Below are 24,915 nucleotides of genomic sequence, written 5' to 3'. Positions count from 1 at the left end.
GAAGTCCGACAACCAAGGAGTTAGAAGAGACACATTTCATCCAGACCAGTAGGAGGGGCGGAGTCGGGCAGCTGGGCAGAGCTGGCTCCTGGCAAAAAGAAGCGGTGGCTTGTAGATCCCGGGTGTGCAAGGTAATAGTGGGCGGACCCAGTGAGGCAATGGATTGTGGAGGGGCGTGGGCATGCAAGGCCGCTGGCTGACCGGGCAGACCCACATTCGTGCACAGATAAACCAGGCAAAACTGGGGAGTGAGACACACAGCTCAACCCAGGGTCCCAGCTCAGGGAAAATAAAGCCTCAGAACACCAATTGAAAACACCTGTGGGGGTTGAGGTACCGTGATAGACTCCCAGCCTCACAGGAGAGTTCGCTGGAGTGACCCACAGGGTTCTAGAACCTACACAAGCCCACCCACACGGGAACCAGCACCGGAAGGGCACAGTTTGCTTGTGGGAAGCGGGGGAAGTGACTGAAATCCAGCAGAGAGTGGAGCAAGCGCCATTGTTCCCTCTCGGACCCCTTCCCCACATACAGCATCACAACCCAGCAATTGGGTTACCCCACCAGTGGGGTAGTGTTACAGAGAGAAAAAGCAGATTTCTGGAGTAGAGGGATATATGTACCGACAAATATTTCCAGTATGGTATCTGCTGAAATGTGTATCAAGTATTATAGATAAAGAGAAAGTACCAGTTAGTAGTCTGAATTAGTTATTCAGAAGGTACATTTTGAAGGCTGTTACTAACTTGAATTTAAGTTGGGAAAAAGCCTGAAGTTGTATGATCAGGAGAAGAATAAGTATTTCCATTGATGTGTTTTTCCTGTTAACCATTATTGAGGGCTGCCTTTTCCTTATTAACATTATTCAGAGATTAGAAAAGACACCTATAACCATTGAAAGAAATTGTAAAATTACTACGATCTCCACAAATTACTCAGAGACTTGCCAGGTGATTGCTTATTCTTCATTCTTTGGGGAAAGTCCAAATTGTCTTTCAAGGAGAATCCTGGTGCCATCATTTGTACTTTCATGTTTTGTGGACTTGGGCACTTGTCCAGGTTAGGCAGCACCTCCCCTTTTTAAGAGGCTGTCTCCCTCTACCTGCCAATTCAGGTGACTGTCAGAGAATATTGATCTGCCTTTATCTCGTAACTAAATCTGCAAGCCAGGTGCCAGTCATGGAACATGAGCACAAAGTCATGTCTGTACTTATCAAAAGCTTGGTCGGTGGGAATCATCTTGGAGGGTTGTCTAAGGAATATGGAGTTTATCATCTGTCTTTCCAAACACACGCGAGATTTCCTCTCGGATTACGTCTGTCGCTGCAGCATGGCACACCGTTCTATACTCTCCTCCCTCTGCTGATGATGAACTGTGTTTTGGCTTTGTGACAGTCTCCCCTGGTGGGTGCTCTAAGACAAGAGCCGCCTGCAACACATACGGTATTTGTGTAACGATGTTGATAGGACATTTTTGCCACATTGTGTGTCTCCTCCGTAAACATGCAGGAGGGACTTTTCTCTGGTTTTATTGCAGGAGTAATTATGCCTCTCTTCAGTTCTCTCGAGTACCTGGTTTGTTTTTATTATGTGGTTCCTGTGACGCATGTCTTAACTGGTTGTGTTTTTTGTGATGGCTTTAGTGGACTAGGAACCAAATTGGAGGCCCATCTCAACCATATTTTTAGAAATGTCCTCCTGATAAACACTTTGTGCTAACCTTACCCATATTGAATTTCTTGCTTATTTTCTCTCAATCACTTATTATTGTGTTAAGTTGTAGGATATATTTCCTGGCTGCTATAAATCCATTGTGGAATAAAGCAGGGTGGTATGTTTAAATAAATTTAGAAGTTAAACAAAATTATATTAGGATTTATTAAGAATCTAGTAAGCCATTTTTTTTTTGCCAGTTGCAAGGGAGGCAAATGTGAATGTGTGACAAAACATTCAGTTTCCTTAATGAGTATTATTATGTCTTAGGCACTGGATCCTGATCCGCAGTAGTTGTGTGACAGTGACATCCTAATATTATAATAACTACTTTTAATTATTTTTACATGTGTTCCTTCATTTTGTGAAACCACGTCAATAATTTTATAAAATGTGAATTAACTATAACTTTGGAAGACCTCATGTGAATTTACATTGGGGGGACAAATTTATTAAACAGTATATCCTATCCTGAATTTCCGTTTGGAGAATCTGATTATCGTAAAGATAATTTCATTTTGTGATGCTGTTTATGAGAACAAGGTTTTATTTGTAGTTGTAGTTTTTAGAATGTGATTTAAGAGGAATCTTCCCAACTGGTAACACTAGTAAGTGAATCATTATAATAAGGGTAAAGCCAAAAGCTGGTCCTGGGGTTGTCCTCATCCTGGAAAGAGTCAGCATTGAAATGAGACAGACTTGGGTTTGAATCTCACTGCGTGTGAGTTAAATGACCTTGGGTGAGCTGTTCATGTTTCTGACCACTAGTTTCTTATTTTGGAAAGTAAATATAACTGTATCTTGTAAAGTTATTAGTGTAAGTGTTAAATTAAATATGGCCCAGATAACATTTGGCATAATCAGGTGTTCAATAAATTTGAATTTCTTCTCGAATGGTTTCTTCTCCATTAATTGATTTTATCAGGTGATTTTTTATTTATTGGGAATTTCTGCTTTGGGTAATTTTTACAGTGTTCATTTTATTTTAGAAAAGATTTTATTTATTTATTTTTACAGAGGGGAAGGAAAGGAGAAAGTATGGGAGAGAAACATCAATGTGTGGTTTGCCTAGTGCCCCTGGCCTGCAACCCAGGCATGTTCCCTAACTGGGAATCGAACTGGCGACCCTTTGGTTCACAGGCTAGCACTTGAGTACTGAGCCACACCAGCCAGGACCTACAATGTTCGTTTTAGATAAGATACGTGATTTCTCCCCTCTTCAAATACTGCTTTGATCAGTGATAGAACAGGAGGCTAGTTCAGAGCAATTGATCGCTTAAAGATATGGGGGCAGGAATGGATTGTATATTCCTTGCTTTGGCAGCTTTTGATATAGTAATTAGTAATTAATAAGTAGAGAGCAGTTCTCTTTTGTAAGTAAAATATGTTTTAAAAAGTGGGAGAATGTGTCCTTTGAAATGAAAATTATTTATCTTTTCTGTGGCCATTATGCCATTATGGAAGAAGCAGTGCGAATTAAGATATCCATTGTACATTTTCTTGGGACTTCTGCCAAGATGGAGGCGTAGATGAAAACACTCTGCCTTCTCACAACCAAGTTTAAAAACAACAAAGTTTTAGCAACAAAAACGCAACCAAGCCACAGAAAATTGAACTATACAGAAGTCTGACAACAACGAACCATTCAGCCAAACCGGTAAGAGGGGCAGAGCCAGCAGCAGAGTGGGGTCAGGCAGGAAACATCCACTGGACCGACTGGGGCGCGCAACTTAGGCTCGAAGGAAGCCATAGGTGGATCCCAGGTGTGGAGAAGCAGGCGGACCCACTGAGGGCACAAGGCGGTGGACTCACTGAGGGCTGACTGCAGTCGCACATTTGTGCTCTGATAACCAGCGAAGGAGCGAGCAGTGAGATTGAGACAGACTGTGCAGACCCCAGTGGCAGGAAACAGCAGAGGGGACCGCTGCTGACCGCACCCCCACATAAAGTGTCACAAACCAGCGGCCTGGGTCGCCCTGCCCTGGTGAACACTTAAGGCTCTGCTCCTCATACATAACAGGCGCAAACAAAGCAAAACATTATGGCTCAAGAAGAACAGCTCAAAGCCCCAGAGCCAATAAGTCTAAGCAATGAAGAAATAGCCAAACTCTCAGATGCACAGTTCAAAACACTGGTGATCAGGATGCTCACAGAACTGGTTGATTTTAGTCACAAATTAGAGGAACATATGAAGGGTAAACTAATTGAAATGAAGGGAAATGCACAGGAAAGGAAATAGTGATGGAAAGGAAACTGGGACTCAAATCAAGGGAGTAGACCAGAAGGAAGAAAAAAATGACCAAACAGAAAAGTATGAAGAAACAAGAATTCAAAAAAATGAGGAGAAGCTTAGAAACCTCCAGGACATCTTTAAACATTCCAACATCTGAATTATAGGGGTACCAGAAGGGGAAGAGAAACAGCCACCAGTGGAAAATTTATTTGAACAAATAATTAAGGAGAACTTCCCCATTCTGGCAAAGGAAATAGACTTCCAGGAAATCCAGGAAGCTCAGAGAGTCCCAAAGAAGTTGGACCCGAGAAGGAACACACCAAGGCACATCATTATTATATTAGCCAAGATTAAAATGAAGGAGAGAATTTTAGAAGCAGCAAGAGATAAGGGGACAGTCACCTACAGAGGAGTTCCCATCAGACTGTCAGCTGATTTCTCAAAAGAGACCTTACAGGCAAGAAGGGGCTGGAAAGAAGTGTTCCAAGTCATGCAAGGCAAGGACCTCTATTCAGGATTGCTCTGTGCAGCCAAGCTTTCATTTAGAATGGAAGGGCAGATAAAGCGCTTCTCAGATAAGGTGAAATTCAAGGAGTTCATCATCACCAAGCCCTTATTTATGAATTGTTAAAGGGACTTATCTAAGAAAAAGAAGATAAAAAAGATGAACAGTGAAAGCACAGCAAACTCACAGTTATTAACAACCACACCTAAAACAGAAAGCAAACTAAGAGGACAGCTAGAACAGGGGTGAACCATAGAAATGAAGATCACATGGAGGGTTAGCAACAGGGGAGTGGGAGAAGGAGAAGGGGGGAGAAGGTACAGAAAATAAGTAGCATAGACGGTAGGTAGAAAATAGATAGGGGGAGGGCAAGAATAATAGGGGAAATATAGAATCTAAAGAACTTGAGACACGTGTTCATAAACTAAAGGGGGGAATGGTGGGGGAGGGGGTGCAAGGTGGAGGGGAACGAAGCAGGGGAACTAGAACAATTGTAATGGCATAATCAATAAAATATATTTTAAAAAGAGATATCCATTGTATTAGTATATTCTGTGTGTGTTTGTGAATGGAATGCTTATAATGCCCACCAGTAAGAATCAATGAGTAGATTGTGGAACAGCTATATAGTGAAATTATTGTTAATGATTGTTTAGTAAAATGGAAAATGCTTATGATTGAAGTATACAAATTTATTTATGAGGGTGGGCAACAGAATGTTTACAGTTGTGAATACATGAAACAGCTTATTCTTGTATTATTTATTTGTATTACAACTATACGCCTACTTTTGTCTAGCCCTGTATTATGAGTAAGGCCATGTGAGTATCATCTGAAGGGAATATTAAAGTTTGAGTGTCTTTTGTTTTAGGGTGAAAGAACAACACAGATGACTTATGCTTCTAACTTTACTAATGCCCTTATTAAAAGATATAAGCTCATCTTTTTCTAAAAATCAGAAGATGGAAAAATACAAAAAGCAAAATGTTAAAAGTCTGAGTATATTAGGCATTTTTTTCTCTGTATATGCTTATACACACATATGAGCATACATTTTTTCCTTGCAGATAAATAGGATCATTCTTCTGTATCTTATTTTCTTTCTCATCAGTAACATAACGTGCACGTATTAGTGTGTGGAGGCTCTTGTTAGTGGCTATAATGAATGGCGCATGAGAATGTACCCTACTTTAAACTGTCCCCTGGTGGACATCAAGGTAGTTTCTGGTTTTGTTCTTGTGAACAGGCTGCAAGAAAAATCTAAATATTTTTAACCTAATTTATACATAAAATTTTAAGCCCAATTTACATATATGTAATCCTCACCTGAGGACATGCTTATTTACTTAGAGAGGGGACAGGGAGGGAGAAAGAGAGGAAGAGAAACATCGGTTACCTCTTTTATGCACCCAGACGGACTGGGGACCAAACCCACAACCTAGGCATGTGCCCTGACTGGGAATTGCACCCTAAACCTGTCGGTTTACAGGCTGACACTCCAACCAACTGAACCATACTAGCCAGGACCCAACTACAGATTTTTGAACCCATCTTTTTTTGAAAGTGATTGACTGTCTGTATAGAGTTGCACTGTATTACTGGGCATCTTTGCTTTCGTGGATATTTCATCTTCCCATTTAGATGGTGAGTTCTAAACATTAGGTGCTAAGTTTAATATTCCTTTTGTATCCACAAGGGGTTTCATGGAGGAGGTATTTCAGTAAATACTTAGGACATGAGGTTTTGTGTTTGTGAGGTGACACCTTACTGATTTTCTTCAAAGCGTTCTGTTTCCACAGGGTGTAGTAGAAGTTCAGAGATTGAAAACTTCTCCTTAATAAAGTATCTAGAGTGAAATTTATTTCTTATGAAATACTTTTCATTAGTACTCTTTCTCTTGAGTTCAGTGTGAGATTGCAGGAAAGACTTTTTCTTTTTGAAATGCAATTTTCAAAAATTGTAGTAGGAAGCATTTTTCAAAAAGAAAAAAAAAATCAGAGTCCATACAATTAGAATATATTTTGAATGGACTGAATGCTGCTTAGCAAAGTGGAACTTGGTTTTCCATTATGGTATAATGGTTAAGAGTTCATGCTTCCAACACACCACTTGGGTTTGCACCTCAGCCCTCCCAGTCTCCGCCTGTCCCCTGCGTGCATTACTGAACCTTGGGGCGTCTTGGTTCTCTCATGTGTGAAATGGATATAACAATAATGCCTTCTCAGAAAGTTGTGATCATTAAAGATATTTATTCACATAAAGATCTAAAAACAGTGACTGACAATAATAAGCAGTCAATAAACGTACATTTTCAACATTAATACGAGTTTCTTGTTAGATGCTATTGAATTTCTATAAATTGAGAACCAAATGAAAAGTTTACCTTTCATACTTTAGATAACTATGATCATAAAATACTCTTTTATACACTCATTAAGCATTTATTGAGACTGTGTCCGGTGGTGAGCATTATGCCAAGTTTTAGGTTATACGGTAGTGGCACTTGGCTCTCGGGACCCCAGGGTGACTGGTACTGGGCTTTACAGTGGGTGAGGCCCTTTGCTCAATATAAATATTACATTTGATCCTAACAAACACCCTACAGATTAGATATAAACTATCTTCATTTTATGTATGAGGCTGAGAGAATTTAATTAACTTTCTCAAGATTATATAACTACTAAATGACAGAGTGAATTAAAATCCAGATGGTCTAATGCTAAAAATTCAGCCCTTATTTAACCACTGTGCTGGATTGTAAATAAATATATAGTAATAAATTGTAATTGGGGTCTGTAGGGTACTGATTAATCCTAGCCTGCCCTTTGATTAATAGATACAGAAGTCAAATAGAGATCAAAATGTGTCTTTTATTACTGTAAAAGTGGTGTGGAGAATGCCTTCTGATGGCTTGGACATGCAACACAGGTGGGTTTCTTATTTTTTCCCCACTGAGTTGAATTTGCACACTAAGTCACGGGCAGCTCAGCTAGAAACCTGATGACACGTCTTGCTTTCGGAAGCCCCAGCAGGCTCACCCGTGGAGGAGAGGAGAAGGTGCTCAGCTGGGCAGTCTCTGAGTCTCTGAGGTTGGGGGGGCTGGTTGAAGGGAATGGGTCACACAGGAGCAATGGCCATCTTTAGCTTTCACCAGAGCCAGTGAGGAGTTTAGAGAAGAGTGTAAATTTACCTGGTTTTTCCAAGAAGGGAGAAGTTACTGTTTCATGTGTTTATAGGAACTTGGGGAGTAGAAGAGAACGCCTCTCCCTTTATGTGGGACAAGGTAGGAAGCAGTGAGGGTGTTGTGACCGAGGGTAACTGTGTGAGATCTCTTAGACACGTCTCTGAAGGGATGAGTATGTGGCCCTGTGCTTCAAGGAGAAGGATCAGCTGTGGGGCGGAGTGGAGGTGCAGAGGTGTGGAGGGAAGAGCATTTCCGGAGCCAGGACCCGCCTGCCTGCAGAGCGGAAGGAACTGACTGGCCGGCATGTTCAGCACACAGAGTGTCTGAGGGGAAGGAAGGACCAGCATAGGAGCAGGGTGGGACGGTCATCAGTGGTCACATCACCTGAGCCTTGTAGGCTGATAGGAAAATTCCATTTTATTATATGCTGAGGAGTTCTTTGAAGGATTTGAAGCAGGGGAGTGGTGTCGTCTCAAGTTATACTTTCAAAAGATTCTACTGGATGCTCGTGGAGAGTGTACTAGGAGGGAGCGAAACAGGAGGCAGGGAGCAGTATAAGGAGGCAGGCTGGCAGTGAGGATGACGTGCACTGGTATGGAAGCAGTGAAATGAAGCTGAGTTAGCGATGCATTTTGGAGGTGGAAACCAAAAGACTTGCTGAGAGATTTGCATGGGAGAGTGCGCAGGAGACAAGAGGAAAGAGAGAAATCAAGGGTGGCATTAGAATGTCTGGCTTGAGCAACTGGATGGAATGTGCATTGGCAGAGGTAAAGGAGATGGAGAGAAATACTTGTGGGTGTTTAGAACGTGGTTAAGTTTAAGGTGCTTGTGTATTTTTATATGGAGATGTCAGGTAGGCAGCTAGGCTCAGAGGAGATGTCAGTGAGAGACATAGATTTGGCAGTTTTCAACATACAGGTGGCATTTGATTTCATATCATGGGTGGAGAAGTGGTCATCTAGGAGAGTGTGGGAGAGGGAAGAGAAAAGGGCCCAGTACCGTGCCCTGGGGAGCTCCAGCACGCAGAGCTTCAGTGGAGGGACCACATGCAGTGGGACAAAAGGCACTGGCACAGAGGTCGTAGCCAGCCAGCAGGATGTACTGATGTGAGCGAGCCCCAGGATGGACAGTGTTTTGAGAAAGGGAACGTGGTAGCCATGTCCATTGCTAGTCCAGAAAAGTGGCCATTGGATTTGGTAACAGAGGTCGTTGAGGACACTGGAAGAGCAGTGTAGGAGGTTGAGGGAAGAGTGGGAGCTGATGAAACGTGTAGGTTTGTGCTTCTCAAACTTCCAGGGTCTGAGAAACTCTTATTTCTAAGAGCACCCGGATGATACCAGTGCTGCTGGTCTAGGGAGTAGTGGTTCTCAAATTCCAGTGTGTGTTAAAAATTATATGGAGGGCTTGATAAAATACAGATTACTGGACCCCTTTCAGAGTTTCTGATTCAGTAGGTCTGGGGTGGCACCTGAAACTTTGCATTTCTTACAGGTTCCTAGATAATACCAAATCTGCCGGTCTGGGAGATTCCACACCTGCTGGTCTCCAACCGCACTTGGAGAACCCACTGGAAGATTTAAACTGATGGGAATGTGTCAAGGGAGACTTTTCATTTGTTTATTGAGGATAGGAAATAACTACAGCATACTTACGCTGATAAAAATCATCTCTTAGATTGGGAGAAATTGATGATGTAAGAGAGAAGAGGAACAAAGGAGTTAAATCCTTGAAAAGGTGAGGGAGAGGGGCTCTGAAGCATGTATTGAAGTCTTGGATTTTTGTGAGAAAGGGCTTGCGCCCCTGGTTACAGCAGGAGAGAAGGCAGAAAACATGGGTCCTGTGCAGACGGATTTGTAGATGTAGCTCCCCTTTGATGGTTTCTGTTTTCTCAGTGGAGGCAGAAACCTGGGCTGGCTACTCCTGAGAAAGGAGGGGGAGCTGGAAGTTTGAAGAGAGAGACTGTGTCAAATGATGACTTTGTGTAGGAAAACCAACTTTAAGGGGGGGCGGGGAATGACAGTATCGAAAGCCTTATTTGAAATTAAGGCCAGAAATTAAGAGTGGAACCAGCCCTAACCACCATGGCTCAGTTGGTTGGGCATTGTTCCATGAAGGGAAGGGTCACCAGTTCTATTCCCAGTCGGGTGAGTACAAGAGACAACTGATCAGTGTTTCTCCTCCTTTCCCCTCTCTTTAAAAATTAATAAAGTCTTTTAAAAAGAGTGCAGCCAATCTGTATGATTATGCTCTTCCCCACCCCCCTTCAACCACAATTAGTTCTTGGATTCAGACATGGAGAATTAAATAGTCGAGCTCTCCCAGAGTGGGTATTTATCTAGGTGGGTATGTCAGAGAGAGACAGGTGCAGGAGAGAGGCACAAGGGAACCTAGGCCTACAGTCTGAGCCAGACGAAAAGGGAAGTGAAGCCAGGAGAGGGCTGCAGGGTAGAGATAAGCACGATGAGGAGGTCAGTGCATTATCATTGTCAGGGTACAGAGCAACGAAAACTAAAAGGCATAGGTTTGTGGTGGAAAAAAGTGCCGGCGTTCAGAATTTTGTAGGCAGGGCAGTTCTTGCTGGTGATAGAGGCCCAGAGTATGACCAGAAAGGTGGCCGAATGAGGTGGAGTTTCCTGGAGAGGTCAGGGGACTGAGAGGCCAGGATGTGGAGGTGCCCGCCACCTGGGTGTTGATGTTGCCAAGAATGATGGCAGAGTTGGGAGTGGAGAGAGACTTTGAGGTAGGAAATAACTTCTAAATGAATGATGGAAAATTCCCATCTAGTGGGCAGTGTCAGCAGAGAGGGAGAGAAGGTTGTGACAGGGACTTTTATAAAACAGTTAACAGTCTGGAAGTGGTAATTGGCGGCAAGGCGGACAAACATTGAGGTACCTGGGGTAGGAGGGCAAGAATGCCCTCTAGATGCCAGGCTGTAAGAGAACTAGTGTTTTCAAGGTACTGCTTAGTTTCAGTTAAAGCAGAGAGATGGAGGGGAGGTTCGGACAAGGGGTTGGACAGGTACAGGAGTTTATCAGAAATCTGGAGTTGAGGAGCAAGGACAGCATAAGGATTTGGGAGTGAAGGTAGGGAACTTCTGGAGTCAGTCATGTGGGAGAGTTTGGTGATAACAGATGATCTGAAAGTCTTGGATGCCCACTAGGGGCACTTTTCAATGGATGTCATTTCTATGACAGCCCATCAGAGGCTGTCACGAGGGAGGATGAGGCATGATAGGATTAGCTGAGTCCCTAAAAATGATAGAGTAACATACACATGAAGTTTGTCGAGGCAGATGTCCTACACGATCAACCTCTGCCTGCGTCTCTGACCTCATTCTCTGTGCTCCGCTGGCCCGTCCACACACACACACACACACACACACACACACACACACACACACCCCACACCCCACACCCCACACCCCACCCCCAGTCTCTCTCTGCCACTCCAGTGTGCTGTAGTTTGTTACCTGTTTCTTTAACCCTTTGTTTGCACGGACTCTTCTGAGAGGTAACATAGCAATATAGTTAATAGCATGAGCTCTGGATCCAAACTTCTGCTCTGCTACCTTGTAGCTTTGTGATGATGGACAAGTTAGTTAACCTCTCTGTGCTTCAGTTTCCTCATTTGTAATGGGGGAATGGTAACAGTACTTACTTCATTAAGGATGTGGGGGATTAAAATAGTTAATTTTTAAAATCAGTGTAAAAAGCTTAGAACAGTTTCTCCTGTGCGTAGACTCAAGTATTAATGTATTTTTCTAATACTCGAAGCTTTTTCCCTTTTTCTTTACATGCCTGTTACTTTCTCATCATTCAGTTACCTCAGCTGAAATGTACTTCCTCAGACATCCTAGCTCAAGTAGCATGACACCTTTGGGTTTTTTGTTTGTTTGTTTGTTTTTCTCCTTAGCCCATTATACTGTTTTATTTAGTGTATCATTCATCACTATTTGGAATTATTTTTATTATTCTGCTCTTCCCCTCTCCCCCCTTCCCCCGAACTGTTCCCTACTGTATCTCAGCTTCTAAAAAGTGTCAGATACTTTATAGATGCTCAGGAAGTTTTTGTACCAAATTGGCCTGAAAACACGGTGCTTTCCAAGGCCTCTCCTCTGATCAGGCAGCATGCGGTGGCAAAGTGACCGTGAGACTTAGGCTGAGAAGGCAGGCGGAATCTAGCTCCTTGTCTGTCAGTCTGTTGGCTCATCTAGATCAGGCGGCCTCCTTCTGTGCTGTTGGGACACAGCCACATTCCTTTTTAAATTTGGCTGCTTTTCAGCTACAACCACGGAGGTGAGTAGTTGTGACAGAGGCCCTAAGCCTCACAAAGTCTAAAATATTTACTGTCTGGCCCTTCTTAGAAAAGGTCACTGACCTCTGATTTAGATGCATAGAAAAAAAAAAGACTAGAAGGAAACACCAAAAATAATAACAGAAGCTTTGTTTGAGTAATGGGATTATAGGTCATTTTAGTTTTTATCTTTTTTTTTGTATTTTGTTACAGACCCATTTAATGTGGAAATGAAGTAGCCTTGTAAATGCTAATTTTGAAGTATTTAGAGCACATTTAATGATGGGTTTTTTTTCCCCTTAGTGCTGCTTTTGACACAAAAACGGGGTTACGTGTGGCCGTGAAGAAGCTCTCCAGACCCTTTCAGTCCATAATCCATGCCAAAAGGACCTACAGAGAACTGCGCTTACTTAAACATATGAAACATGAAAATGTAAGTTCTTCATTCAAGGAAGAGTACATTCCGCTCTGGAATAGACTAGAAAAGTAGTTTCAACTACTGCAGTGGAAATACATTAGAGTGTGTCAGACTGCGGACCGTGCCTCCTACACTGGGGTGTCAGCGGCCACTGCAGCAGGAAGGTAGCTACGCAGAAAGCCTTGGCGTGAAATTGGTGCATCTTCCTGCACCTGAGTTTTACTCAAAGGTTTTTAGAGGAAAAGAATTAAAAATGTTAATAAGAAAGGATATATTATGAGGTATAAGGATTTTAAGAGAAAATATTACAAAGAAATTTTGTGTTCTCCACCTGATTTACTGAAGACTGTCTTACCAGCAGCGTGTGAGTCTGTGGCTCTTCTGTGTTGTGGTCATTTTGGTGGAGAAGTTTGAGGAAGAGCGTCTTGGGCTTAGGAATAGTTTTATCAGAGATGGCTGTTACTTTATGTACAATTTAATATTATAATTCTCCTATTTAGTCTGAAAAAAACAGCTTTACCAAATTTGGGCATTTTAATAAATATGACAAAGACATTGTTTAAGTTAAATAATTTTTTTTCTATTAATTTGGAATTTTGAGAACTTTGAGAACAATGCCATCCTGCAAAGGGTTGCTTAAAAGTTCAATTGCAGTAAATAAATGGGTCCAGTTGGAAGATTAACTGACTTTGTAAAAAACAGTTGACCGATTATTTTCCTGTATTGCAAAATCAAGTTTAAAAGAATTTATGTGATTACTATATGAAAGGAACTGTAAATTTTGTAGCATTGTAGAAACGGCGATCATAGAGATTTTTAAAAAATTTTTTTATTTGAGCCCTGGCTGGTGTGGTCCAGTGGATCCAGCATCAGTTTGCAAACCAACAGGTTGCTGGTTCAGTTCTGGTCAGGGCACATACCTGGGTTGCAGGCCAGGTCCCAGGTTAGGGGCTTGCAAAAGGCAACTGAATAGTGTTTCTCTCCTTCTCTTTCTCCCTCCCTCCCACTCTCTCTAAAAATAAATGAATAAAATCTTTAAAAAGTTTTTTTCACTTGATTTGAGAGATCTGTTATTCCACTTATTTGTGCATTCACTGGTTGCCGCTTGTATGTACCCTGACTGGGGATCACACCAGCATCCTGATAGAGCATATCAGGATGATGCTCTAACCAACTGACCTACCCCCGTAGGGCCAATCATAGAAATTTTAGAGTCATTTGACCCTATTGATTGTTTCTGTGTAGAAAAAGATTCAAAATCTAAATTTATTGTCTGTTCAGACTTTTTCTGTTTTAATAATTGAACTTTTTGTCCATAGCAACAGAAAAAGAGCAGATAAGGGATACTTTATTAATATACATTTGTTTCACAAAGTATAAATTCTAAATTGAGAGCATTGAGACTTAAATTTGGAATTGGATTATAATCCAATTCCATTATAATCACAGCTGCAGCTTCCTGTTTATTTTCATGTTTTATTTTAACCGCAAACTATGGAGAAAGTCCTGTTTTCTACAGGTAACCGTATTCTTAGGTACAGTTTTATATGAGTATCCACATGCAAACCTGAGTTTTTAAAAATGTCATTGCAGAGCTGCAGGCTTTCTAATCAGTGACATGTTTACAAGAAATTGAGATTGTGAGAAAAGCTGCCAAGAGAAGCTTTCTTCCAAGTTCTGCATAAGATCAAGGTGGCCTGGTAGCTTAAATGATAAGTTTACATTTGGTTTTCATCACACTTGAATGTGTATGCTGATTGTCATCACACATTAATAAATGCGACAGAGACATTATCATAGCTTTTTAAATATAATGAATACTTTGAGCCCTGGCTGGTGTGGCTCAGCAGACTGAGTGGAAGTCTGCAAACCAAAGGGTTGCTGGTTTGATTCCCAGTCAGGGCACATGCCTGGGTGGAGGACCAGGTCCCCAGTGGGGGGGGGTGCATGAGACACAACCACACATTGATGTTTCTCTCCCTCTCTTTCTCCCTTCCTTCCCCTCTCTCTAAAAATAAATAAATAAAATCTTTTTTTAAAAAGGAATACTTTGAAAATGCATTGCAAGCTAAACACAGAACCCCAAGAGACCTCCAGGAGGCCCTGGGGTCCCACTGATGTTGCCTATGCTAATTTAAGAACATCTGGCTTACCAGCACTACTCTTTATTGTTTTGCTTTTCTCTATAGACAAATTAAGCCGGTGTTTAGGGCACAAATTATTTTGGGTCATCGGAGTCCATGTATTGGCTTTTCCAGTGATCATAAGCAACAGCCTTAGTTTTATGCTTTCATTTTCTGTAATGGGATAATTTCAAGTGTAACTTATATGATATTGGGCTGGCTATATTTGGGCTATTTTGTATTTGTAGAAATGAGGAGACTATAGTGATGGATGTAATTTTTTTAATTTAGGAAAGGTTACAAGACTTTTAAAAAGAGGGCTGACAGTATTTAGAAAAACAGGATTTTAATTTACATAAATTGTTTCATAAGCAAGTTAATAACAGTCCATCATTTTTATATTAGATTAAGATGTTTGGATTTTTAATAGTATCAATGCAGAGGGTCACCTGTATTTGGATATTGGTGATTTGTTGTGTGAACAAAAGAAAGGCACATGGATGAATGTTTCATAGTTATCTATTGTCTTGGTAGATGTTTGAAGGGGGAATAGGAAGGGACCAAAAGACTTTGGGACAATATAGAAAAATTCCTGCATTTCAGTCTAGTCTGCAAACAATTGGTATGTGCTTACAGTGTAAAACAGTTTTACCTAGTAAAGAACCAAAACTGCTAAGTAAGCTTATCTGAGGATTTTAAAAGGAATTCTTCTCTTACCCTCTTCTTCCTCTTTCTTTTTTTAAAAGTGATTGTTTTGGGCCGCCATCTAATTTTCAGGCAGCCCCCTGTTCCCCAAAGGCAATAGCAGTAGCAACAGCTTAAAACTCTTTAAAATTTTAAGTACGTATTGGTGACAAAGAGTGTTTAGAAACCAGAACACACATGTGACCTTTCACACAAAAATGTCTCCGACCCACAATTCATTGTTCATGTTACTTCTTTCATGGTAATGAATGACTGGTATACATCTGTCAGATGCATAACAAGAGCTAGGTGATGTTTTTTGTGACGTAAGAGTTACTCTGAGCCAAGTTAGCTGCCTCATTCTTGATCGAACTTGCAACCTCCATCTCTTTAACACCTGCTCTGAGGAAGGATGAAAGGGAAGCAGCCTGCCAGCCGCATCCTTGGCTGTCTGGGCAGGTGCTGCGGTACAAACACTGCCTAGTTAAGGACTCAGAGGTCTGCATGTTTTGAAATGTCTTCTCTAAAAATTTGATTCCTGGGCTACTTTGGGGTATCATATATGTCAGAATGAGTAAGAGAATAAGCCAACGTGTGACTTGAATTAAAAGGAAAATTTCATTTAAGAAATGAGTAGATTATGGAATATTCCTAAAATGTTTGCTAGATCTATTTTAATTCTGGGAAACACCTTTTTACAGAAATTTTCTTATGATTAATACTCCATAAGTATGATTAATAGAGAAGGGATATTTTACAAAAGCCCACAAAAAAATTTAAAATACTTTGATGTAACAGGGGTAGTTTTCATCTTCTAAGTGTGTGCCATTTAAGAAAATTAAAATTTGATAGGGCATTCACTAATGTGCTCTGCTCTGTTTTTTCCAAATTAATTAATTATACTACTTGCAGCCATGTTTTTGAGTTATTTGAATTATTTACTTCAGCCTTATATCTCAAATTTTGTTACTGGAAGTGGCTGCTTCAAAAAGTTTGTCTCTGTGATTTATATTTTGTAATTCTTTACAAAACTCGAAGGGCGTGGTCGCCACCAGTCTCAGAGGAGATACCTTTCTTTCGTCTCCTTAACAAACATTCACCGGACGGCTGTGTCCAGGCGCCGGGCCCTGCCCCAAGCACCGGGCCCTGCCCCAAGCACCGGGGTTCTTGGAATGAAAGATCCAAGCCGGTGGCTTGCAGAGACCACAGACTGACTGTGGGTTCGGACTCACAGCTGTTTGGTTCCGGATGCCTGTTGTGCTCTCAACTGGGAGTTGGAGCTTTTCTTTGAAAATCTTTCAGACTTGTTTTGTTTTACCCTGGATCACTATTGCATGAGTGATCCAGGGTAAATCCGACCTCTGGTGCTTTCATTTTATGTTGACCCGAGGATAATTTTTCACCAGTCACAACTGATACGGTGTGAAACAATGTAAATTGTTTTAAATTTCTCTTGTATTGAGGAGTTGGACAACTCATAAAAAGAATCAGTAATTAGCAGATGTCAGAATAGGTGGATGAAATTGGCTTCTAGAGCTCAGCTACCTTAAAGTACAAGTGAGTATAGGGGAGAAAGTAGTCAGAAACCCAGAGATTTTGACGCAGCAGTGTACCAAACTCAAGGAAAACAGTTGTGGAGAAGGAAAAAGAAGATCACCTCACTTAAATTTAAAGCATCATTTAGAGCCCTTAATAAGGTCATGGGTGGATGCACTGTCGGTGGGAAGGTAAGTTAGCCTCATCTTCACGGAGGACAGTTTGATGAGATTCGGATCTTTCCATATACTGGTGTCCTTTGATTGTGCAATGCAGTCCTATTTCTTAACATTCGTTCTCGGGAAGAAAATATAAGATGTGCAGAACACACACACACACACACACATACACGGTTGCAGTGTTCCTTAAATGTCCAAAGATAGGAAACTGGGTAAATTATGGTACATATATACAAATGATAGAGTATATTATTGAAAATTATTTGAGGGTGTGAGAATAGTCATATATTAAGTGACAGGGCAGTGTATAAAATATATGCATAGTGTAACCCCAGTTTAATTTATGAACATCAGAAAAGTCAAAGGAAATATCTCAAAGTGCTAATGATAATTATGGGTTGTACAATTATAAGTGATGGGTTTTCACATAGCAGTTGTCTAGTAAGGATCTGGCAGTACTTTTCCTATGCATAAGATGCAAAGAGTTGAGAAACTCTTCTCCTTGAATTCCAAGGTGTTTTTTTTTCGTCATATTGTTTTTCTTTTGAGTTGAGGCTACCTGAAATTGCTTTAAAAGTCTGGTATTTGGATGAGTGGAGTAACACTAATTACAAATGCCTTTTGATGGCAGTGTTTTGAGCACTGGCATATTTTACCCTTAGAGCCCTTTGTTTAAGTGTTGCTTGGTTGGCGCAGTGTGCTAATGCGGCCACAGTCATGGGCCATTTTTAATAAGGGCCATTTGGCTTTCATTTGTTTCGTTTCCAGATATTCTTAAATCTGGCTGGGCTGTCAGAAATGTATTCTAGTTCTTGTTTGCCTCCTCAGTGCCTAACTTTGTAGGAAAGAGTGGTCTGGGTTTTAGTAGGAAAGGAGGGGAGTATATGTGGGGTAATCAGTATAATTCCTGGACCAAAAAAATTGCTCAAACAGCTTGGATTACTGAGTATTAAGTAGGGTTTTGCTTTATCCTTGTATAAAGATAGCTTTTTTCATTTTTAAATAGTCTTATCTAAATCCTTGACAATGATTAAGAAAATCATCTTAATATTAAGAATATTATAAGAATAATATCAAGAATATACTGAAAGAGTATTTGGTTTTTTTTAAATGTCAGTTTTGAAGTCTATATAATAACAAGAAAATTTTTTATGGAATAATAATATACATCTAATAATAATACATTTAAAAAAGAAAATGATATCTATATTAATAGCTGCAGAAATGTGACTTTTTTCTGTTTCTTAATCAGACTATTATTAGTGCATAGGTTAAGTCAAAAGCCCTAAACCTTTTTGCTTCCTTATAAACAAATGGCTATATGTTACCAAATCCTAAGGAGTTAAATATTTTTAATAGTAAACTAGATTTTTATGAGATATAATGTTAATGAGTAAAAACAAAAGCATACTTTGGTTAGAAAATAAATTATAAAGTATGTATGTGGTTTTGTTATGTTATTGAACTCAAATAGTGGGATTTGGAATTAGTCCATAATCAAAGACCCAATGGGTACTATATGGTGAGTTCAGTGTTTATTTACTGTTTGATTTTCATGTTTTCTTACAGGTGATTGGTCTGTTGGATGTTTTTACACCTGCAAGGTCACTGGAGGAATTCAATGATGTGTGAGTAAATCTTTTGCACTCACCGTCCTCACCTGGAGGATGAAGATTAGCAGCTCGTTTCTCTTCCTGAACCATTTAGTAGTATACAGACTTCCAAAATTTTTTTATTTCTATCATCCAGTTCTTCTGGGGCATGGGATGGATACATAATAGGGATGGTGAGAGTATTTACATCATTTCAGACATATTGTACTGTGTTCAGAGAGTCCACGATGAGTCCTTGCAAGAGTTCAGTGGAGGAGAGTATAGGGAGTTTGCACTATGATTTTTGTTTTCAAACTGCCTGCCCCAGCTTTTAAAGGGACACCTTTACATTATTACATTTGCTTCAAGAAATATGAGGGAGCCCTGGTCCCATATAGGTTCTTTCTTCCCTTTTATTTCATTCGTATGTGGGAAATGGTGCGAGGACTGCATGCTGATCCTTGAAGTGTTGGGTTTCTGCACTGGAACAAGGGGTGGGCCTCACGTGTTGAAAAAGCTGATGAACCGTGCTGCACTTCCCAGTTTTGTGGCCATCCCTATTACGTCAGCCTGAGAGTTCCCTGGAAAGCAGAGCCGGGCGTCTCAGGAACCAGTAGTGGTGGGGGTGGGGGGTGTAGGGAGTGCTAGGGAAAATGAAGCAGGGAAGGAGAGAAAGCTGCTACCAGGATGTGTTATTATTAAGTTGGTCACCATTGTGGGCAACTGGGGTAAAAACTGCCAGAATCTTCCAGGAAGCCATAGAGTGTACCTCAGGTGAGGAGCATTTACCCGCTGGCTTCTGACCCCTTTTGGCAAGGGTTACTCCATGGGCCCTTGCATGTCCAGGCTACACATGTGTGAGTGTACGACACATGAATGCATTCATTAGAGTGCAAGATAGATCCCAGCAGGTGTTTCTGTTTGTGTAGGAGCGCTGCACGTGGCTTTCCCAGTGTGGAAGGAGCAGGCCTCCCTCTCAGAGTGATACATTCTTTTACCAAGGTGGATCCTACACTGACACATCAAAATCACCCAGAGTCCATAGTTTACCTCAGGGGTCACTCTTGCTGTTGTACAGTCGATGGATTTGTACAGATAACAGTGCATCATTATGATATCATACAGTGTATTTTCACTGTCCTTGGAATGATGGGTTTTGATATTCTGCCTAAAAGTGGGAGAAATGCTGAAGTAATGTGTTTTTGACTACTTTGGAAAATATCTGAATCAGGTCTGAGCTATAGCCCAAAGTTTTAGGTACAGTGAGGATGTATTCATTTAACAAGGAAATTAGTGATTTCCTGACCTAGGCAAATGTTGTATTTTGGCTTAATCATGCATTGTAGAACTGGATTATGAACCTGTTTCTCCTGTGTGAAAAGACCTTATTTATGGCTGGCGTCTATATGAAAGGTTAAGTTTTATCCATCGTACCTCCTTTGGCTCCTTTATCCACTTGAGCACCTGTCAACTTCAAGCACACCCACTGAACTAAAGTTGCATTTCTTTCTCCATCATTGAACACATACCATGGCTGTTGAGCAGGAATCTGTTCTTTCCTAACTGTAACAGTACTTCCTTCCTTCCTTCCAGCTTTACTGAGATACAGTTGACACACAACCTTGTGCAAGTTGGGTTCCTATTTATAAACAGTAACTGAGTTCGTCTCTTGGAAGCAAATCTCAGTACTACTTGTTGAATACGTGCTGAGTGGAGTGTTGGAACTTGCTCCAGATAATCCAAACACTAGTCTTTGCTCTAATGAAATCAAAATCTTGGTAGGAAATTTTAAATTCAGAATGCTTTTGTAAGTTACCAGACGGCTGTATGACCTTGGACAAGTCACTTTACCTCTCTGAGCCCCAGTTGACTTCCCTGTGAGATGATGAAAATTGAGGTGGTTGACTTCTGAAGTGTTTTCAACCCCAGAGAATCTGAAAATAGTGATGGATCTCAGATTGCCTTTAGGAAAATGTTTTGTTGTTTATTGTTTATGGTGTGTTTGTATCACTGAAAAAAATTAGTGCTTGTCCAGGATTGTGGTTATTTCAGTGTTTCCCAAAGTCATTATAATTTGCATAAAAGAACTGATATCATCACCTGTAATTGCAAGGCTTGCAAATTTAATATACCTAAAGTGAGAGATGATCTGAATTGTATAATACCACATACAAAATTGCATACATCCCAGTTCTTTTGGCTCTAAATCTTTTTCTAATCACAGTTTTCTTGATCTAGAGCTATGATTATTATTTGAAATCTGTTAACTCTTCTTATTGGTTAAATACAGTACTTTTATTCTTTGAAAATCGACTGAGTGCTCAAGATAGGTAATACAGGAATAGAAGCAGTCTGGGGGGGGAAATGAAGGAGTTAACTGTATTAAGTTAAATTTGCAATTTATTTCCTTATCAGAGAGGTCTGCTGAAATAGGGGTAGAGAGTTGGTGAAACTCTTTGTAGATGTCTTCATTGATTCAAATTTCAAATCTAAATGAGTTACTCATTCTTTACTAAAATGCCACTTAGTTTTTGTCTCAGATCATCAATAAGATGTCCCGTTTTCTCAGGTCAGCTAATAATGAAAAGGTAAAGAAGCTTCAAGGCCTAACTTATATAGATTGGGTCCTTCAAGAAATCTTCTCCTAATTAACTCCTTCCTAAGTCTGGGTGGGGACCACCCCTGGGTGTTCTGTGGCACCTGAATGTTCCCCTTTTTAGCTCTAATCACGTTCTGTTATGGCTATATTTTTGTGCATGCCTTCCTCTCATCTAAACAGTATCTTTTTCCACTGTTGGGTCCCCTGTGCTCGGTGATTGTTGATGGGGTGACTGAGTGCACGGATAACCCTGTGCTGTCTTGTTTGTAACTGGCTGCCGATAGCATGCCCAGAGTATTCTTTTGACTAGCTCTTTCGTTTTTATCCTGTGATGTAGACTGTCCAGTGGAATACTGAGTCTGGTTTGGTTGATGCACGTTCGGCAGGGGACACGTTTCAGTAGTCTCCGCTGCAAATGAAAATAGTCGGTTGTGAAATAAGCGGGCTAAGCCGCCTGCCTGGCTGAATGGTGTTTTTACCCCTTATCTTACAACAGTCTGGTCCGCTTACCAAAACAGGTCTTCAGCATGAGTATGTCCATAATGTGTGTTCTTGCCTGGTCTTACAGTAATGCTGTGTGAGTTGTTGTGGGTCATTCAATCCAATTTGGTATTAATCAGGCACCTACTATCTGCCAGACACTGTTCTAGGTACGTTAGATACCACCAGAAACAGAAAAAGAACCGTCCTTGTTGAACATTGTACAGAGAAATAGCAATAACAATGTGCAAATAAAAGAAGGAATTAGATAATACGGTAGCAGGCAGTAATGCTATGGACAAAAGGGAAAGGTAGAGAAAGGAAGGGAAATTAGGAGTGTGAGGGCAGGGGGAGAGATGCAATTTTAAATGAGGCAGTGAGGATATGCCTCATTGAGAAGGTAAATTTTGAAGCAGAAGTTTGAAGGAGTAGAAGAGTTAGACTCATTGGTGTCTGTGGGAGAGCAATCCAGGCAGAAGGAACAGCCAGTTCAAAGGTCCTGCGGCAGAGAACTGTGTGATGTTTGAAATTGCAGCAGCGGGGCCTGTGTGGCTGTAGTAATGCCAGTGTGGAGTGAGTGAGAGCAGACGAGAGAAGTAAATGATAGTGCGAGAGTGACAATTGGGGCAGGGCACTGCATCTTGTTGGGCTTTATCTGCAATTTTTGAAGGGGTTTCTGCCTTTTGATAAGAAGAGTGACATGATGTGATTTTTAGTTTTAAAAGATCACTGCCTGCTCTGTTGAGAATAGACTTTAATAAGTTCCAAGGATCCTTGAATGTATATATTTCAGAGGCTTGTGGTTACAAGTTGTCAATCTTTGTGATTATTGTAAGTAGTTTCTTTAAATATGGAAGTGTTTTTTGCCTTTTTATAGTTGCTTTATGAAATAGGGCTGACAGTAGTAAAGATGTCAATCTATAGATATAAAAGAGATTTTTTTCTGTATAGGTTCTTTCTTTATGGCTGTATTGTGCTTTAAAAATAGGGGGTGGGCCCTGACCAGTGTGGCTCAGTTGGTTGGGTATCATCCTGCAAAGCGGAAGGTTGCAGGTTCTATTCTCGGTTGGGGCACATACCTGGGTCGCAGGTTTGATCCCTGGTCGGAGCACGTGCAAGAGGCAGCTGATTCATGTTTTCCTCTCACACCAATGTTTCTGTACCTCCCTTTCTTAGCCTCTCTAAAAATAAACAAAATAATCAATCAATCAATCAGTCAATATGGTAGGGTAGGAGTCTTGACAATTGGGTGTTCTCCAAAAAGTACTCAGTAAATGAAGATCTAGGAGAGAGCACTGCGTACAGAACTGAAAACCACTTACTGTGGACTTCTGCCTTTTTGCTGGGACAGTACATTTTAGTTATGAGTCACTTTGAGAAATGGTGGTTTATGCCCTTTATTAGTTTGATTGAATTTAAAGGAGACCATCTTTACAAGAAAAGTGCAGAACACAATTATCACTGGCTGTCCAGCTGTCTCAAGTCAAACCATCATCAGTTTACCTGAGATGTTATGAACGCTGATGGTAGCAGGCATGTCTGTACTGAGAGGTCATTGCGTTTGCTCTCCAGAGACAGATACTGCAGATACTGTGTGGCTGTCAGTGCTTCTCTTGGAATTGGCTTGTGTACAATGTGCTCATCTGTGTTTTCCTCCCACTCCCTTGTTCACAACTTTTAAAAGTTGGTGTGTCTTTCATAAGTATTGAGAAACTTGGCACAATGCTTGCTTTTGTGCACGGTTGCAAGGTTTATTTTGGAAACCTTTCTGTATGTGATGAGTTGAAATTTGACAATTGGTTGTCATGGATTGGTCTTGGAGCTTTGTGGAAACAGCATACAGTGATTTTGGTAGTTTCTGCAAGACACTTTTGCCAGAAATGATGCTTTTTAGTTAATTTGATTGTAGCCTAGCAGCACTGCTTGGGAGTTATTACCAGATAGACTGATAAATCTTCTACACTTACGTAATGTTCAGACAGTCTCACCTTCCGTCTGGAAATTTTAGTGATACAATGGATGTAGCCTCTGATGGGGAGAGGTCTTGAGGGGAATTGCACAGTGGTGGAATATTCTAACTAGAAGTACGTTCTCTCTCGCTCTCAAGCTGTGCAATAAGTGGCCTCCTGGTTGTATGGGATTTCTTGTCACTGGTAACCATTGAAATTCAGTAGTTACATTTGAAATTACTGTGGCTGCCTTGGTAATACTGATCAACACCTTTGTGAACTAGCACAAACTTGTCAGAGCAGCCGTTTGTAACCTTTTCATCTCGTTTTAATTACTAAAATTCTGTAGCATGCCAAAAAATACATTTTTTGCCAATCTGACAAAAAAATTTAATTTTGATCCATTCACATTAGGTGGCTATTGTTGTGTTGGCTGTTGTCGTTTTTTTAATTTGACAACTAGGGGAAAAGGGGTCAGTGCCCCTGACTATAGACTCGGGTACGGCATGTTTTAGAGAGTCTTGCAGCACACCTGTTGAAAATCGCTGTGATAGAGGGTTAAGATTTTTTAGATTTTTATTCCAAGATAAATTAAGACAGATTTGGGTAGAATCATCCAAAGCAATGTTTCCACTGTTTAACTTTTCTCCAAATTGTTTTTCAAGGTTGAGAGAATACTCTTATAAGAAAGAAATTGGATTCTGACTCCCTCAACCTGAGCCTTGTCATAGTTGGTGTCACGGACGTGGCAGCCATTATCCAATTTTCTGGGGGGAGTTCTGATTTCAAAATATGAATCAATTATTCACAGTTTTCTCACTTGTCAGATTATGTGTCAATTTAGGGTTAAAAAATACAGCAACTGATTAGAATGGAGTATTCATTGTTGTTTTTTTGCCAGATTTCTTTTTCATTAAAGGTTAACTTTGATAGTAAATTTTGGGAATTGATAAGAAAATTACTTCCCTAGTTTTTGTGACATTTATGAAACGTATTTTTAGAAAATCATTCTCTTAACTTAAATTTTGTGTCAGCTGGGAGAATTTGGAGGCAGTTCAAATAGTTTTGGATGCAACCCCTGACATTACCAATCTTTTAACCTTGAGCAAGTTCATGTTCTTGTTCTGTCCCTGCTTCCTCATCAATGAAGTGGGGGCACCAGTGGGACTCCCCTCACAGAGTGGTGGGGACAGCCGTACTTGGCCCCGAGTAAGCACTCACTGACTCTGGTTGTGCTACGCCGAGCTTGGAACATCCCTTAAATAAGGACTGCCTTTATGAAAACATTTCAGGAAGTCCAGTGTAGACTTCAGATTACATTTAGAGTCCATCGTTTCCTCGAGGCAATATAAACATGCAAGTTTTAAAAACGTGAAATGCTAAAAAATCTTACCTTAAGGTCATATCTAGGCTAAATCCTTTTGATC

General features: G+C 40.7%; 1 protein-coding gene across 3 annotated transcripts in view; it reads left to right on the top strand.

Moving 5' to 3' along the window:
• MAPK14 (mitogen-activated protein kinase 14) overlaps positions 1–24,915 on the top strand; it is a 66,242-nt gene that overhangs the window by 14,658 nt on the left and 26,669 nt on the right. For all 3 annotated transcript variants that reach the window (XM_037146240.2, XM_037146239.2, XM_037146241.2), the window contains exons 2-3: positions 12,232–12,361; positions 18,438–18,496. In XM_037146240.2, the coding sequence (XP_037002135.1) occupies positions 12,232–12,361; positions 18,438–18,496 (189 nt within the window). The remainder of the gene's footprint in view (positions 1–12,231; positions 12,362–18,437; positions 18,497–24,915) is intronic.

Source organism: Artibeus jamaicensis, unplaced genomic scaffold (genome assembly GCF_021234435.1).
Source record: "Artibeus jamaicensis isolate MK-2021 breed Jamaican fruit bat unplaced genomic scaffold, CSHL_Jam_final contig_1803, whole genome shotgun sequence".
Classification (NCBI taxonomy): Eukaryota; Metazoa; Chordata; class Mammalia; order Chiroptera; family Phyllostomidae; genus Artibeus; species Artibeus jamaicensis.
This window is presented reverse-complemented; position numbering and strand designations above follow the sequence as displayed.